Genomic DNA, 17,481 nt, shown 5'->3' on the forward strand with positions numbered 1-17,481 from the left:
TCACCAAACTGCTATGAGCTCATGTCCTCCACCCCCCAAAAATTGGTACACGAGGCCTAAACACAGGAACCCGTCTGTCATACTAACTGAGAAACCTGCTCCCCAGGGGTACTTGCATAGTAACGCCCTCAGGCCAGTGCTCACTTAATCCAGAGGGAGTAGACCAGGAAGTTGTCCACATCAGCCCTCCCTGGGATAACTCAGGTTCTCATTTACATGGGACAGTCCTCTCTCATTAGATGGCACATGGCAGTGTATCAGTTTCATAGGGCTGCTGTGAGTGGTAGCTTAGAACACCAGAAATGTGTGTCTCATACTTCTGAGGCTATAAATCTCAAGTAAGGTGAGAGCAGGGCTGGCTGTGGGGAGACCACGGGAGAAAACCCTCACTGCATTCGCCCAGCTTCTGGAGGCCTCCAGCATCTTTGTCTGGTGCATATGTAACTCCCATCTTTGCCTCTATCATGTCATCTTCTGAGTCTCTATATCTTACCTGTTTTTATAAGGATACCAAAGACTGGATTTCAAATCCATTCAAAGATTAGGCTCTTTAATCATATCTGCAAAGACTATTTCCAAATAAGTTTATATTGTGAGGTTCTAGATGGACATGAATGTTTGGAACACTTTAATCCCCTGGAGGGGGTCCATCAGGGGACAGATAATCAGTGTGACCACCCTAGGGATGAGGGGAAACCTGCCTAGGTTTCCCTGAAAGGTCCTGAAAGGAGTGTTCCGGAGGTCTCTGGGCCCATACTCTGTCTCATCCTCCTCCTCTCTCCTTAGCCGTCGGACTATTTGCCTCCATGGCCGCAGTGTTCATTGGCGGGGTCCAGGCGTCCAGCCTGCTCTTTCGGAGGCTCCTGTGGGATGTGGCTCGGTCTCCCATTGGCTTCTTTGAGCGGACACCTGTCGGGAAGCTGCTGAACTACTTCTCCAAGGAAATGGACATGGTGGATGTGGAGATCCCAGACAAGCTCCAGGCCCTGCTGACTTACACCTTCGGACTCCTGGAGGTCTGCCTGGCAGTGACAATGGTCACACCCCTGGCCATCGTGGCCATCCTGCCACTGATGCTACTTTATGCTAGATTTCAGGTATGGAGACATCAGGCTCCTGGGCCATTTGTGACCATCCCCACCAGCCTTATCTCTGGGCTCAGGACTCAGTGTAAGAGAGGCTGCCCAGCAGGGCATATGGAGTAGCACTAGAGACAGCATCCACAGTGGTCTCTGTTGCCCAAAGAAGAGTTCTTTTTAATATCTAGCCTTGTTTCTGCTGCTATAGCTTCTTCTTCTCCACTTCTCTGGATCCTAGGAAGTTTGCATTGCAGGTTCTCAAAGATTAATTCTGTTAAGCTCAGATCCTTTCCATTGCCAGGGCCAGAGACCAGTTTCAACAGAAATGTTTAATGTTTATAGCCTACAGTGTAGCAGGCCCAGCTGTCACCAGGACAGTTACTGTCCCCATAATGCACTCATGGTTCTCAAAGTGTGACTCCAGTTCAGCAGCATCAGGCTCTCCTGGTGATAGGGAGAGATGTGGGTTCTTAGGTCCCTCCCAAACTTACTGACCCAGATGCTAGCAGAGTGGGCCCAACTGCCTGGCTGCTAACAGCTGCTCCCAGTAACTCTGCTGTGTGCTAATCCTGAGAACCACTAGCTTAGTGCTTCCTGATTTTGTACATAGTCTTTCCAGGGATGGATCTGATGACCCTTACCAGCCTAGTGTTCACATCATCCTTCATTAGCAACTGAAGGAAAAAAAACACTCTTCTCCAAGCCAAGTGTGGTGGTGCATGCTGTAACACCAGCACTCTGGAAGGCTTACACAGGAAGATTTCAAGTTTGAGCCCAGCCTGGATAACTTACTGGCTTAGTGGTCACCTACAGGAGATCAGACATGAAGTAAAAGAAAACACTGTCATCAAAAGCCCTGGCCACCACTGTCCTCCACAGTGTGGACTTAGAGAAGAGGACTTCACTAATTCCTCTTGACCTGGGGTAGGGTTGTTTTTCTGCCATTTACTGTAATGCTCAGAGCAGCTGCTTCATCCCTCAAGCCTTGGGTGTTCTCACCTGTGAGCTGTGAACAACCCTAATGCCTGCTTGATGGTGAATACATACTGCTTATAAAGATCCTGGCATTGTAGCTTCCTGCCCATCTGTCAGCTGCGAACAGCTGTGTCCTCAGCCAATCAACACATACTGTGCATCAGCAGAACACAGAACCTTTGAGTGGATTTGACATAGCCAACTATCTCCATTGTCCATTATGGGTTTGATCCTACAAGGTCCCAAGTCAGTACTTCTGGAGTGTGGGGCATTGGAGCTTTTCAGAGCTCCCCAGGTGACTTTTCAAAAGAAACATGAAACTAAGTCTACAAGGAAATTGGAGCCCAGAGAAGGCAAGCAATTGGCCCCTGGTTACAGGCAAGCTGGTAACTGAGCCTGAATCCCCTGGACTTGGAGCTCCCTGTGTTTCTGAAAGTCACCTCTCTGTGTCTGGTTTCTTCCCTTTCCTCTCCCACTGTACTCTGCCTCAGAGCCTGTACGTGGCCACCTCATGCCAGCTGAGACGCATGGAGTCAGCCAGCTACTCATCTGTGTGCTCCCACGTGGCTGAGACGTTCCAGGGCAGTGCAGTGGTCAGGGCATTCCAAGCCCAGGGCCACTTTGTGGCTCAGAGTGATGCTCTCATGGATGCAAACCAGAGGGTCAGTTTCCCACGACTGGTGGCTGACAGGTAGGTAGAGAAGCCCCTGTAAACCATCTGTATCTCAGAGAGTTATACCCAAGATCATATTGTATGTGATCAGTGTATGAAACTGATCATATTGTGTATGAGCCAGTGAGGTCAGGTGGCATGTTCAAAGTCAAAAGCAAATTGGGGAACAAAGAGGATGCTGAGCCCCACAGGCAGTCTCCAGAATCACACTGTGAGCACATGGACCCCAGCCAGAACAGCCTCCAACGGCACTGACCAGAGATGCAGGAAGGAGGTTCTGTTACCAGGCACTGGGACCATGCCTTGATGACAGAGTAGCTACATAAGCATCCAGAATTTCCTTTCAGTTCTGAGTGCAGACAGATGCAGGTTCTAATCCCAACTCTGCCACTTAGTAGCAGGCTGATCCTGGCAAGTCATATAATTTCTCCAAGCCTAAGCCTCATTTGTCAGACTGGGGTTGTCTCAGAATGGCTCTGAGGATTAACAATACTCATGGGTAACATTTGTAACATGGCTACTGCATTCCTGGCATTGATCTGTCATATATGTGCATAATTTTTTTAACAATACTGGAGATTGAAGCCAGGACCTTTCACCAAGTTATATTCCTAGCTCTTCTTATTTTAAGACAGGGTCTGACTAAATCGCTCAGGCTGGGCTTGAATTTGTAGTCCTCTGGCTTCAGAAGTATAGAACACCGGAATTACAGATGTGTACCACTAGCTCTAGGAAATCTGTATTTAAACCTATTAACTGATGGGGCAGAGATAACTTTATAGGTTGTGAATCTTATGCAAAGACATAGGAAACTTACTCAAGGTCATGATAGAACTAGGATTCAAGTCCAGACAACTGGCACTGGAGTACGGAGAGGGTTAAGCACACAGTTGGTACTCAATAAGTGTGAATCCCTTCACCTTTCTGTCCAAGTCCTGAAAAGTCTGTCTCTGTGGGCAGTGTCTCAATTCTGCATGTCTTCTGGGAAACCTGTCCTGTCCCTTCATGGGGTCCTGGCTAGGGAGGAGAGACTTAGGACATTTAGTAAGCACCCACTATCTGTGACACTTCATGGGGTATCTCATCTAATCCTCCCCCACCATATTTAATCAGATATCACATCAGTATACAGATAGGACTCTGTTAGATAGATAGATGTACAGATGGGGAAACAGGTTCAGAGCTGAAGCCAGAGCATGGCAGACCCCAGGTAAAGGCTTTGTTCATTTATTCTTTTGGTAGTTGTTTCAGTAAGAGCATGATCTTTTGGACAGGGTGTGTATTCTCTAGTGTGAGTGAGGTATATTTGGCCACAAATCCTACTGTTTGCAATTTATATGGGTTTAAGTAAATATCTAATCTGAGTCTCTGTTTTCTCATCTGTCTGTGGGAACAACACCTGCCTCCTATGTTAAGAGGACTTGATGTTATATGTGGTAAAGCTCAGGATTTCCTCAGGGCAGTGATTTTTGGTAGGATATTGAACCCAAAGAGCACTGAGCCCATTTTACATCATGGTAGAACTACATCCGAGTCCATTTTAATTTTTGAGACAGGGTATTCCTAAGTTGTTCAAACTGGCCTCTAACTTGCCAATACACATGTCTCAGCCCTCTGAATAGCTGGGATTATAGTATGTACCATCATGTCCTGAAGCCAGTGATTTTTAGCTGTTTTATTTATAGTCAGCATCTCCACCATGCCTGGCACATAATATGCACTCAGTACAGCATGTATCTGCTAAATGAATGGATGAATGAGTGAATAGCAGAACAGAAACTCAGTAAGAGAGGTACGTATTCATCCACCCAGTCACAGTACATTCATTGAGCATCTGCTGCTCTTCTTATTTTAAGACAGGGTCTGACTAGTGCTAGAGCCTGTATAGGCCTAGAGACTAAGCCAGGAAGGTGACAGGCAAGATCTGCAGAGCTCTGATCTCTTGATGGAGCTTTGCTAGTCGATAACCGATTAGTTTAGTTATGGAGAGATGGTTGACACAGAGGATGTCATCAGTGGTGTGTTAACACTGGAGGTGACCTGTACATAAAGATGATGTCGGCCCCATGAAGGAGGAGGGCCTGTTCAGGCCAGCAGACAGCAAGCAGATGTACGTACCCCAGGGACACAACAGCTCTACTGAGCTCTGTGCCAGGGGAGCAGGGCAGTGTCGCCTGCCCCCACTCACCAAGCTGGGGTAAGAGGACACCCTTGCTGGGGTGCCCATGGTTGCAGAGCCACCGTGATGGTCAGTCCTTGTGCACAGAGCAGTGGATCGTGAAAGAGGAGAGAACTGCAAATCTTGTTACTTGCTTTCCCTTTGCAGGTGGCTTGCTACAAACCTGGAGCTCCTGGGGAACGGCCTGGTGTTCGTGGCTGCCATGTGCGCTGTGCTGAGCAAGGACCACCTCAGGGCTGGCCTCGTGGGGTTCTCAGTGTCAGCTGCCCTCCAGGTACACAGCATCCCTATGTAGGCTTCAAGCCATAGGCACAGCCAGAGCCAGACAGACCCCACCCCGACTCCCAGGACCTTCAAAGACCCCCAAGTCCACATGACCAAGCAGTCAGGGAAACTCTGCTCTATGGGAATCAGACTGGGCTTTGGTGACCTTGGACAGGAGCCCCTATTTGCTTGGGGAGCTCAGTGTGCTGGCCTGAAAAGTTAGGCCAGTACTCTGGTCACTACTGACACTGTCATTTTAGTTGAGACCAAGCAGACAAAATGTTTTCTGTGATTAACTTCTGTTAACTGTTAGTCACAACACATGAGACCAGGTCATGATGTCTAGGTGACGTTCGTCACAAATGAGGCAGTGTTCCATGAGCATTGACTCCTTTCATCCTGCCCAGGCCCCATCAGTGAGCTAGTGTTGGCCTCCTCCCCCCACCAGTGGGGCAGCTTAGCAAGGGAACGTGCAGCCAGCCACGAGCAGAGGATTCCTATTGTAGGCAGTGGGCCGGGCGGGAGGCTGCATGGGACGGAGTAAGGAGGGGCCCTGGAGTGTGTGTGTCCACTCAGGCAGAAGCACACAGGGAGAGGCCCTGGGGGACGTGGGTGGGGTCATCTCTCCGATGGTAGGGGGACCTCATAAGGAAGGTGGAGTTGGAGAAGGGGAGCCTGTAGAAGTGGGGGAACAGGCTAGGCAGAGGAGGGGAGGGCAGGAGCATGTGACTTCTCAGGGTCCTAGTGAGGAGCTTGAGGTGGCTCTGGGTGTGACAGGAAGTCAGTGCAGGCTCAGCCTCATGGGCCTGGACCCTTGAGAGGGCAGGGCAGGCGAGACACCTGCCCTGGCCCTGTCTCCCCACCTGTACCACGGTGCTTTGGAACAACTATTGTCTGAGAGTTCCTTCCTGCTCTGCATACTGGTTCTCCAAAGCAAGGGAGGAGCTCTGTTGGCTGAGGCCACATCCTATCCCTTTGGGCCCAGGTCCTCCAAGCACCCTGTTCCTTTGTTTCGGCCTGATTCCTGCCTGGGGATGGGGACTGGCAGAGCCAAGGTGAGCCAAGCCTGTCATGTCTTGTTGCACAGGTGACCCAGACCCTGCAGTGGGTCATTCGCAGCTGGACAGACCTAGAGAACAGCATGGTGTCGGTGGAGCGGGTGCAGGACTACACCCACACGCCCAAGGAGGTAATGGGTGGGACATGGGGGCGAGGCCTCAGTGGGACCCACAGAGAGGGGCACTGGACCTGGGTCCATGTCTGTCGTGGGTTCTGGAATCTGCACCCTTTTCTGTCCCACTAAGCCCACTGCTGTCAGCTGCCTCCTAGCCAGGGTGGCAGTGATGGCTATAGCATCAAATCCTGCTTCCTGGCTTGAGCGATGTAAGTCATTACTCATCTGAGTGACAGTGGATGAGAGAGACAGGATGTAAGGGCCATGCGGCAGCAACATTACAGCAACCTGATAGCACCACCCCTGCAACATAATTAAATCAAGCAGTGGGAACAGGGAATAGAAGAACAACACTGCAACACTCAGCAACCACAGTGGACAGCTTTACAGCTGCTTGATAAGCAAGTGTACAGTCACAGGGACATAGGAATAATGCTGGGTTTTTTTTTTCTTTTAACTTTTTATTAGTACATCTTTGCAGTGTATAATAATCGCATATCTCCCAGAAAATTGATACATGTACATAACAAATCTTAATTCTGTTTTTAATACCCTCCTCTCTTTTCTTGGTTCCTTTCTCCTTTGCAAAAGATCTATCGCCCTATTTCCAGTTGTCTTTTATTTTGGTTTTTATTTATATTTTGAAACAATGTGATATTGTGTGTCTGATACTTGTTTTAACTAATACAGTATTATGGTCTCGGGTGCATCCATTTGTCTACAGATGACCTATGTGTCCTTTGTAGCGGAGTAGTGCTCTGCTGTGTACAAATAGCACATTTTCCTTATCCTCTCATGTGCTGATGGATACTGGGTTTCCTGGAAGGATCAAGATCCAATCGTGGACTTAGACTGGCCCACAGTGGACTCTCAGCTTTTTTTGTCCCCATTCAGAAAATATACCCCAAATATACTCAGAGGGGTGGGTTGCCTCGTGAGAAGCCCTGGAAGCAGGCTTCTCTGACCGTGTGTCCTTCTGCTGCAGGCTCCCTGGATGCTGCCCACTTGTGCAGCCCAGCCTCCCTGGCCTCACGGGGGACAGATCGAGTTCCGGGACTTCGGGCTGAGACACTGGCCAGAGCTCCCATTGGCTGTGCGGGGTGTGTCCTTCAAGGTCCAGGCAGGAGAGAAGGTGAGCAGTTCTCCCAGGGCGTCCAGGGTGTGGCCAGGTCTGAGCACCAACCACTTCCTCTGTGCTTCCTTGTCTGAAACAAGCTCTTTCAGACCCACTACCTTTTGCACTGGACTCCTAAGTCCACCTCCCCTGCTGGCCTTCCTGGCCTACCTTGGTGTCCCCATATGGGGAGAATATCTTTCTGATTCCTTCCTTCCTATAACCTCAGTGGAACACCCACATGTGCTGGGCAATGCTAAACATTCTGTCTATACCATCCAGGTTGCGTGGCATGGGTTCTCGCCTTTGCCATAGGTGGCCATGGGCAACTCACTTCTTGTCCATCTGTAAAATGGGAATACTACTAACCTCCTAGCTATTATATTTAAATCACCACATTTAAAGATCTGGACACAACAAGGGCTGCAGAACTGTGACTAATGCGGTGCTTAATCATTGCGTTTACCTTGCAGCAGCCCTAGGAGGAGGGTATACTAACTAGTATTACCACAATTGCAGACGCCCCCGCGGGTCCTCCGTGGAATCCCTCCCTCCCTTCCCACCTTCTCCTTGCTGCTTTTCCTGTTCCCACATGATGCTGTCCACTGAGCCCCCAGCCGCCTGTCTCACCACCTCCAGCTTGGTCTCCTGGCATCTGTACTTAAGCACAGATTTAAGCACTTCCTCTTGCTCAAACCTTTTACCAGCTCCTAGCTGCCCTTGGGGTAAAGTCTGAATTCCTCGGTTTTGGCATTCAGGGGCTTGCCCTCCTCCTTTCCTTCTTCATTGCTCTGCCAAGGCTCAGCCAACATTTGGGCCAAGTGGGCATATGGTGCTCAATGATCAGGTAGTCTGATTTTTAAAAAGAAAAAAAAGTTTGATGTGTTTTATTTGGAATCTCCCCCTTGCTGAACTCCTACTCATCCTTCAAGAGTCCACTCGGGTATACTCCTCCCTCTGTGAAGTCTTTTCCAAATCCCAGGCCGCATGAATAGCACCCTTTCACTGCAGGTCCTGAGCTTGTTCAGCATATTGTTTATTTTTTTGTGCAACCAAGACCTGAGAGTGAGCATATTGGAGCAAGCACTCTTCATCTCTGTGTTCCTTATGCCTAAAAGCACACCTGTCATGCAGTGGGGTGACTCACATGTTCCATTCGTGTGCTAAATAAAGAGTATTAAATCCCCATCACGTGTCTGCTCAAGACTAGCAACAGAGAGCAGGCTGGGGGGCAGGTAAAAGGATGGGCTGGTGGCTGGATGGAAAGTTGGGGACATATGGAAGGATGACTATGGGATGGATGGATAGGGTGAAACAGGGACGAGAGATGAATGGATAGGAGGTAGACACAGACACCTAGGAAGATAATGATAGAAAAAGAGAAGGGATAGAGGGGGGAAAGGGAAGGCTACTGCATGGATGACAGAGGAGACAGAAGAATGGAGGAAGGCAGGCCAGGGCTGTAGAGGGAAGGTGGGGATAGACAGCAAGATGAGGCGAAGTGTCAGGATGAGGGGGACAGAAGAATGCACAAAGGGAAGGGTGAACGGATACGTGGAAGAAGTGGACAGTGGACAGACGGATGCTCAGAGATGCTGAGTGGACGGACACATCTTACAGTGTAAGATGAGTGCCCTGGGCTGTGGCTTGGGTCAGCACAGGTCACACCCTCCCATCCCTGGCAGGTTGGCATTGTGGGCAGGACGGGAGCTGGGAAGTCTTCCCTGGCAGGGGGCCTGCTGAGGCTGCAGGAGGCAGCGGAGGGTGGCATCTGGATCGACGGGGTCCCCATTGCCCAGGTGGGGCTGCACACACTGCGGTCCCGGATCACCATCATCCCGCAGGTGAGGTCTGGAGCGTGGGAGGGTGGAGCTGAGGGAGTGGCCTGCTCTGATGCACCACGCCTCTGACCCAGGACCCCATCCTGGTGCCTGGCTCTCTGCGGATGAACCTAGACCTGCGACAGGAGCACAGCGATGAGGCCCTCTGGGCGGCCTTGGAGACTGTGCAGCTCAAAGCCTTCGTGGCCAGCCTGCCCGGCCAGCTGCTGTACGAGTGTGCAGAGAGTGGGGACGACCTGAGGTATGGTGCCATCCTAGGGAGACGGACGGGTGGAGGTTAGGAAAGCCAGTGCTCCCTCGGGGCACCCTAGGGGACCTCAGGACTGATCTCTGCTACCCAGAGGATTGGCAGCCCCTTCTGTTAACCACCCCTCCAGGCTCCCGCTTTATCTGCAGTCCCCAGCTCCAGCACCATCCCTGGATACCTAGATTCTTTTTCCTAAATTAGCTTCCAAAATTTGATGTCAGAACTCGGCCTTCCCTGACGTAAGTCTACTGACCGTCTGTATTTATCTTGTTCAGCATTTCGTTACACAAATATGGTGCTTGATGTTGGATACTGACCTTACCCTCACTGGGGGGGAAGTATCATAGGTGTGTAAAAGAAAATAGTGTGTTAAAATACATGTAGCATCACATTTGTCATCTTGAACTTTAAATATATAGTAGTGTTATGTTTAGTCAAGCACCGTGAAATGACATTTCTTCCCCAAGCAGTTCACATATCTGGTGATGGATCCAGAAAAGTATTCTGCCTGGCATGGTACCAGCCGTCCTAGCTTGCATAAATACACTGTGTGATGTTCCCATGGAGACGACCTTGCCCAACACTGCGTTTGTTAGAGCACATTTGTTATTAAGATACACGACTCTATTTACCTGTGTGGGACAGATCCCCAGGAATCTTTGTCTTGCAAAATGGAAACTTTGTACCCACTAAGCACATGCTAGGCAAGTGTTCTGCAGCTATGCCACATACCCTGTCCTGCCCACTGAACACCACCTGCCCGTACCCCCATCCCAACTCACTACCATTCTACTTCCTGTCTTTAGGGATTCCAAGTACTTTGTATCAGTGAAATAAGAGGGTGGGGTTTTTTTTTGGAGATAGAGCTTGCTATATAGTTCAGGTTGGACTAGAACTCATGGTGACCCTGCTGTCTCAGCCAAGAGGGTGTATCATCTTGTGCCTGGTTTATTTAACTTAGCATAATATCTGAGGTTTATCCATGTTGCAGTGTGTGTCAAGGTTTCCTTCCTTTTTAAGGCTACATACTGCTTCGTAGGAAGAGGCCACCATTTGTTTAGCCATCTGTCAATACACCTGTGGGCTGTTTCTCCCTTTGGCACTATGAATAAGGCTGCCATGAACACAGGTGGACAGGTGTATAGCTTTTAGAAACCTAAATGTTCTGAGCCTAGGATGTCAGGGAAGGAACCATGAATGCAATGGTTTCAGCACCAGAGAGGCCATGTGGTTTCAGGGTGGGGGTCAGACTGGCTCAAATCCAGTCATCCCCTTAGTGCTGCAGATCCATAAGCAAGTTACCTAATCGCCAGGCCTTGGTCTTCTATCCATAAAACAGGGTCAGCTGTACCTATCCAGATGAGGAGGAAGTGAGTTAACAGCTGTAAGCCACTAAAACAGTGCCTGGCTCACAGGAGTGATAGGTATTCCTTCCATTCCTCCAAGCCACATTCTCACTTCCCCTGTTTTCACTGAGTTGGGTGCTGAGGCCTGGGGTTTCTGCAGGGCCACCCAGCTTGTGAGCACGGAGGTGGGAGCAAGGGCACAGCCCTGACCCCGCATGGCCAGAGCAGGTTCTGGTTCTCTCCAGGCCTTGCTCCATGGAAGAATGGTTTGCCGCGAGAGGAAGTCAGGCATGACGGGAGACAGTTCCAGGCACCCCGGGTCTCCAGAGGCCAGTGCTCACCAGGGTCAGAGGTCTCTCCTCCCCACCTTTAAGAAGCTATTGCATCAGAAGACTTTGTCTTCACTTAGCTCACCTTCATACCTCAGTGCAGAAGAACCCATTAGATTTCAGAGACAGAGGTCTCGGGTTCAAATTCTGGCTCCCTCACTGAGGCCCTCGGACAAGCCACTTAAGCCACCTAAGCACTCCCTTTGCATTTCTCCTCCTCTGTCAGGAGAGAGCAGTACACATCTCTGTGGATGATATCTACGTAAGTCCTAAGAGTGTCTGGTGCGTGAGCATAGAGTGAAGGAAACCGAAATAGCTTTTATAGGCTGGGAACCTGACGCACGCAAGTTTTGAATACTTCCCTGAAGTCAGCCTGCTCAAAGATGGGGCATGGGATCTCCCAGCTCTGTAGACCTTGGGCTGTGGTAGCACATGCTTCTGCAGCTGTCCCAGGGACTCACTTGTAGGCATGCCCTGTAAAGCATGACATGCCCACTAACACACATCCGGCCTGATTTCTCCTTCCTTGACAGTGTGGGTCAAAAGCAGCTCTTGTGCCTGGCACGTGCCCTTCTCCGGAAAACCCAGATTCTCATTCTGGATGAAGCCACGGCTGCAGTGGACCTGGGGACAGAGCTCCAGATGCAGGAGGCCCTCGGGCACTGGTTTGCTCGGTGCACAGTGCTGCTTATCGCCCACCGCCTGCGCTCGGTGATGGACTGTGCCAGGTGAAGTGTGCCCCTTCCCCACAGCAGCAAGGGGCCAGGGAGGGTGCAGTCCCTGTTCACAAGGCCTTGGAATGGATTATTAGGTACTCACCGTGCAGGTGGCAAGACAGACCCCACAGGGGAAGGAATGAGCCTGGACACAATCTTCCAGGTTTAGGGAGCTGTTTGGAGGGTTAGGCTTCTGGGGAGCAAAGCTCAAAAGCACAGGCATGTTCAAAGCTCTTGAGCTGGGCTGGTGGATAGAGCTGTGCTGTCTTTCTCTTCTCCACAGGGTCCTGGTCATGGACAATGGGCAGGTGGTGGAGAGTGGCAGCCCAGCCCAGCTGTTGGCCCAGGAGGGACTGTTTTACAGGCTGGCCCAGGAGTCAGGCCTTGTCTAAGCCTGGCCTCCCCACTGTCCCTGGCTGGGTCAGCCCCAGAATGTGCTGTGCCCTGGAGAAACCAGTGATCCAGGCTGTCTGTACTCCCAGGAAGTGTCGTGGTCACCAAGAGGAAAATGGCAAAGAAAGTGTCTATCACCAGTATGAGAACCAGATGGACACAGCCACCCCCAGACTGACAGAGCAAGGCCCACCCTGGCTTGTCCACACTGGGGCCAACATCAACAGTGGCTCTCAATCCTCATTGCTTATAGGTCTCACATGGAGGGCAGAAAAGCATGTCTGCACCCAGTTCTATGCCCCAGATGAATTAAATCAGAATTCATGTGGCTGGGGCAATGGCACATGTACTTTTTCCAAATTAATCTTATTTTGAGATAATCATACATTCACACACAGTTTTAAGAAGCTGGTAGGGTGGGGCATGCCTGTAATCCCAGTTACTTGGGAGGCTGAGACAGGAGGACTAACTTGGGCAGTGTAGTGAGACTTTACCTCAAATTTAAAAGGGGCTGTGGGTTTAGCCCAGTGGAAGAGCACTTACCCAGCATTCATGTGGCCGGGGTTCCATCTCCAGTACCACAAAACAAAACCAGAGATCGCTTGGGCCCTTCACCCTGTTTCTACCAGTGATAACATCTTGTAAAAGTTGGGCAAAGTCACAGCAGGATACAGACATTGATAAAACCACCTATCTGGTTCAGCTTTCCTGGTTTGTTTGTGTGCTTATTTGCGTGTACAAGTATTTAGTTCTATGCAATCTGATCACAGGTTTGTGCAGTCTGGTACCCTCACAACTACAGATCTGGTCTCCATCTTGGTATACACTTTAAAGCTTCCCTTAAGACTCCAGAGTGCAGCCAGGACTGAGAGAGGCACACGCGGCGCCTGCTGCTGCTGCTCTGCCCTGTAGAGAAGCTCCAAGGAGCGTCTTTTCTGATCTGGACACAAGCCAGGTGCCCCCTCCTCACACAGAGAAAGAGCTCTACCTGGGCAAAGCAGGCAGTGTGCATGGATTCTATCTCCCCCACAGAGGAGAGACGGGTATCAGGAAAATCTGCCCAGGACTCTGCACATTTCAGGCATGTTGTTAAATTCCATCTCCACCCTGTGGGTGCTCCAGCAGCCATCAGCACACCCTGAATGATTCTATCCACACTGCCGCCCTGGAGACTGTTGAGAGCTGAGCACTTGCTGTAACCAAGGGTGACTAGTGCGTGGCTCACTGTTGCCTGTGCCTGTCTGTGACAATGATCAGAAATCGAGCGCTGGACCCATAAGATCAGCTTCAGGCATCAGGAAAGAGGAACTAAAGGTTCCAAATAGCCAAGCCCAAAGTCATACACACAGGGGTGAAGGGCAGGCAGCAAGAGCAGTCAGCCTGGTGCCCCATTGTTCACAATGCCAGCCCGGGACTCTGACTGCACGGCCCTGCTGCACAGCTAACACAAGCTGACACAGGAAAGTGGGAGGCAGCGGTGACCTGTCAGGCTGCCTCAGGCCTGTTTCCATGGACACTCAGGGCAGGGTCATTCTGGTGAGGGCATTCGGTAGCATGTTTAGCACTATCCATGGGCTCTACCCATCAGATGCAGGAACATGTAATGCCCCTCTCTAGCTGCAACAGGATAGTTCCACACTGGCATATATCCCTCAGCTAGTCAAAGCAACCCCACTGCCAGAGTAACCCGTCGATACACACAGTGGCTGTGTTGGCTTCTGGAGGAAGCCTCCAGGACAGCGCTGACTCTGCCTGGTCCAGGCCATGGTGCCTCTCTGGTGCGCCATCCTGACACAGGGTTTAGGGTTTCCCTGTCAGCCCAGGATAGTCTAGATCCAGTGGAGCCTCTGCACTCCTGCTGAGGTATGGTCAGCAGCACCTTTTGCTGCCTTCATCCAGTAAGAGCAGGGAGTAAGCACCCCTCAGCTCCCCCATCCTGCTCACAAAGCACTAGAATGTCCCTGTTAAACACTGGCAGCTCCATTTGCAGACAGAACACACAGGCATGCAAGAGGGCATGTGGGTTGCCAGGGCCTCCCGCTGGTAAAGGGCACAGCAGGGTTTTGCTCCTGAGTCTCTATAGCAAAGCTCAACTATCTATGGGGTGGAGCTGGGCTTTTGAGAAAGGGAAGGTACCAGATGCAACACATCATCTCTGCCTGTAGCAGAGCTCTGGAGGTCTTCTGTAGAGGGACCATGGCCAGAGCCTCTGTCACTGGCCAGTGAGCAGAGTATGGCCCAGATGGCCAGCACATGGGAGCCAATACCCTTGTCACTTGCTAACAAGGCTGCTGTTGGGCTGGCACTGTGGTGCCCTGGACACCAGCCAGCAGGCTGTTAAGGCCATTAAACCCCTATGGACTCTGCCAACAAGGCCTGGTTGGCAGGAGGAACCCAAGTTAGTGCCAGCAAGGCCATGCACAGATGTCTTTGAGTGCCTGCTCTCACAGCTTTACAACTTCACCAATGCCTACCCTTGCTTGGGTGCCATGTGCCACTCAGCAGATCCTGGCAGACAAGATGGGCACCACTGTGTGGGCCTCCACCAAGATCCTTATAGGATGTCACCATGACTGTACCTCTTTGACAGATGAGAAACTGCGACTGAGAGCCTTTAGTTAGCAGGTACTCTACCCAGCAGACAGGCTGCAGAGTGCATATCTTAACCATGAGGCTGCATGCCTCCTCTTGGACTCCAGGATCTCAGCACATGACAAGACTGACTTCTGTTCTACCCAGAGGACAAGGGGGAAAAGTGCTCCTTGGCCTTCCTGAGCTGAAAGACTTACATAGGTTTGTCCATCATATGTCCCCAGAACTGGCACAGGACATAGGTTCTGTAAATGCTGTGTGGCGAAGGCAGGGATGAGTGATGGGCAACCTAGCACCTGTATAGGTGTCTGCAGGGCAGGCGTGGTACTGGATACTTTACCTGATCTGTTTTGTCCTCATCCAACCTGGTCAGGAGCTGGGATGATCCCAGGTGCATGAAGAACCTGCAGCTCCTGAAGAACAAGGTTGAGAGGCCCAGGCTGCCCCCACAAAATCCCACCATTAGTATAAGCTGTATGCTGAGCCCCGGAGGAGGGACTCGGCCAGGAGTAAATATGGGGAGTCCCCTGCTTGACTGCAGCTTCCATCCCAAGACAAATGGCAGGAGCAAGGCAGCCTGCCCTGAGTGTGAGTGGGGACCCAGGCAGGGCTGCGCCAGCAGGATGAAGGGAAGCAGCTGGAGGGAGGAGTGACGGGTCATAGAAAGCCCACTTACACACAGCTTTGAGGCTGAGAGACTCAGTGTCGCATGGACACAAGGGCAAGAGGACAATGGCTGGGACCAGGGTGGCAGTGATGGGGAAAACTACTAGTTGGATTCTGGCATGTTTTGGAGAAAGAACAAAATCTGCCATAGGACCAGTTAGAGACAGCCCTCATTGGGAGCACTCACCCCAATCTTCCTGCCCTGCCAGGAAAAAGCGCTTTGGCAGTACCGAGCCAGGGCAGGGGAGAGTAAGGTGCACAGCAGATGTCTCCCCCTTACTCCTTTCACGACACTGAGGCACTCACCTGAGAAAGACGAGTGCCATTACTCCACCTCTTCATAAAGCAGATTACACTGGACCAAGGCCCTGGCTTTTCCCCGTGCTGCAGCGCAGCACATCCAGGCTGGGGTCTGACCTGGGATTTTAACACTAGGAACCAGAGGTCTGAGACAAAGCATTCCTCACACCTCAAAGCCAGACTCCCCACCAAGCAGATCCAACTACTACTAACCCTAATGGTCACAATCTCACCGGCTTAGTCTACAACTCACAGTCCCTAATGTAAGCCAAGGCTTACCAGCTGGGGAACTGCAATGCGCCAGGACAGCAGCTGTGCACGTGTCCTTGGTGCACATTGTTAGTATGTGACATAAACACAGGCATTCCTCACTGTCCAGACTGCTTCAATTTAAACACACGTCACCACCCCAGTTTCACTCCCTGTTTTGACTTTTGTCTCAATGCCCCCCCAAACCTTGTGCAGACACAGCTGGGACTCTCCTCAGGTGGCTGAATCTACAGTACTATGCTGGGATTCAGGGTGTCCCACACCTGGGTGTGCATGTCATCCTGGATAGAATATGAGGGACAAAGAGGGCTGCTGTGGTCACTTGTCCCTTTGTTACTTTGATGCTTTCTATCTGTCATAAACTTTTTTCTCTGCAATGCCCCTCTACCGTGCCTCCCTGCCTTGGAGCCAGCCAACTATAAACTGAAACCTTTACAAACTATGAGCTAAATAAACCTTTCCTCTTTTAACTTTGGATGTCTTGTATTTTGTCTCAGCAATGAGAAAAGACAATACTTCACTATCCAAAACTTGGACACCATGTCATTAAGGAGAGGGCGAGATACTTCCTTTCACGTGTATACCTACATTTCCCAACATCGTTTTGGCGAGGGCCAAACACATGTGAACAATTTTGGCGGATGGACTGTGAGTGAGGTTGACATAAACATCACTTCACTTCTGGTTTGAGACACTGCAGAATAGCTAGTGATCATCTATATTCTCCCTTCCCCTGTTCTGTGGGCCCAGAAGCCAGCCCTTGAACAGGGATGGTATGAAACCAGACTGGATCTCTGAGCTGCCTGATGGGAAGCAGCACCGCTGGAGAGGCGCCTGATCCTGTATTAGCATGAAGTAAACCTTTGTGATCTTTCCCCTAAGATTCTATAGCTTATTACCGCAGCACAGCTCTCTCTAACCCAATACAAAGGGACATTCCAGGGTGATTCTGGCCACTTGTGATTTCTGCCTTAGGATCCAAGCTGGACCAAAAGACGTTCCAAAGCATCACCACTCAACTCTGTGACAATCCTGTGAAGTCATTCCGGTCAGCCCCATTTCACAATAAGAAAGCAACTGAGGCATCCGCCCTAAGTTGACTTGCCCAGGGTTTTACAACAACAAATGATGAGGGCAGGACTTAGGTCTGTCCGATCCCTCATCCCTGCACCTCACCATGCTACTTCCTTGCTAAACCCCACCCCACTCTTGATCTTGGCCCCATTTCTAACAACGGCACACCACAGACCCTGTATCTGTCATGTCCCGAGTCTACCAGAGAAGACGGACACCTTTGCTGATGCCTGAAAGAGGACGGGGACA

The 17,481-nt window shown here is 50.7% G+C and overlaps 1 protein-coding gene across 1 annotated transcript in view; it reads left to right on the plus strand.

Moving 5' to 3' along the window:
* Window positions 1-13,032, plus strand: part of Abcc6 (ATP binding cassette subfamily C member 6) — a 47,753-nt gene extending 34,721 nt beyond the window's left edge. The window contains exons 23-31 of the mRNA XM_063226625.1: window positions 787-1,097; window positions 2,546-2,745; window positions 5,054-5,180; window positions 6,258-6,359; window positions 7,330-7,476; window positions 9,144-9,302; window positions 9,374-9,540; window positions 11,755-11,949; window positions 12,221-13,032. Of these exons, the coding sequence (XP_063082695.1) occupies window positions 787-1,097; window positions 2,546-2,745; window positions 5,054-5,180; window positions 6,258-6,359; window positions 7,330-7,476; window positions 9,144-9,302; window positions 9,374-9,540; window positions 11,755-11,949; window positions 12,221-12,329 (1,517 nt within the window). The 3' untranslated portion in view covers window positions 12,330-13,032. The remainder of the gene's footprint in view (window positions 1-786; window positions 1,098-2,545; window positions 2,746-5,053; window positions 5,181-6,257; window positions 6,360-7,329; window positions 7,477-9,143; window positions 9,303-9,373; window positions 9,541-11,754; window positions 11,950-12,220) is intronic.
* Window positions 13,033-17,481: the final 4,449 nt, after the last annotated feature.

This window comes from Cavia porcellus, unplaced genomic scaffold, assembly GCF_034190915.1.
Source record: "Cavia porcellus strain 051 isolate PalLab524CR breed Dunkin Hartley unplaced genomic scaffold, mCavPor4.1 scaffold_16, whole genome shotgun sequence".
NCBI classification, from domain to species: Eukaryota; Metazoa; Chordata; class Mammalia; order Rodentia; family Caviidae; genus Cavia; species Cavia porcellus.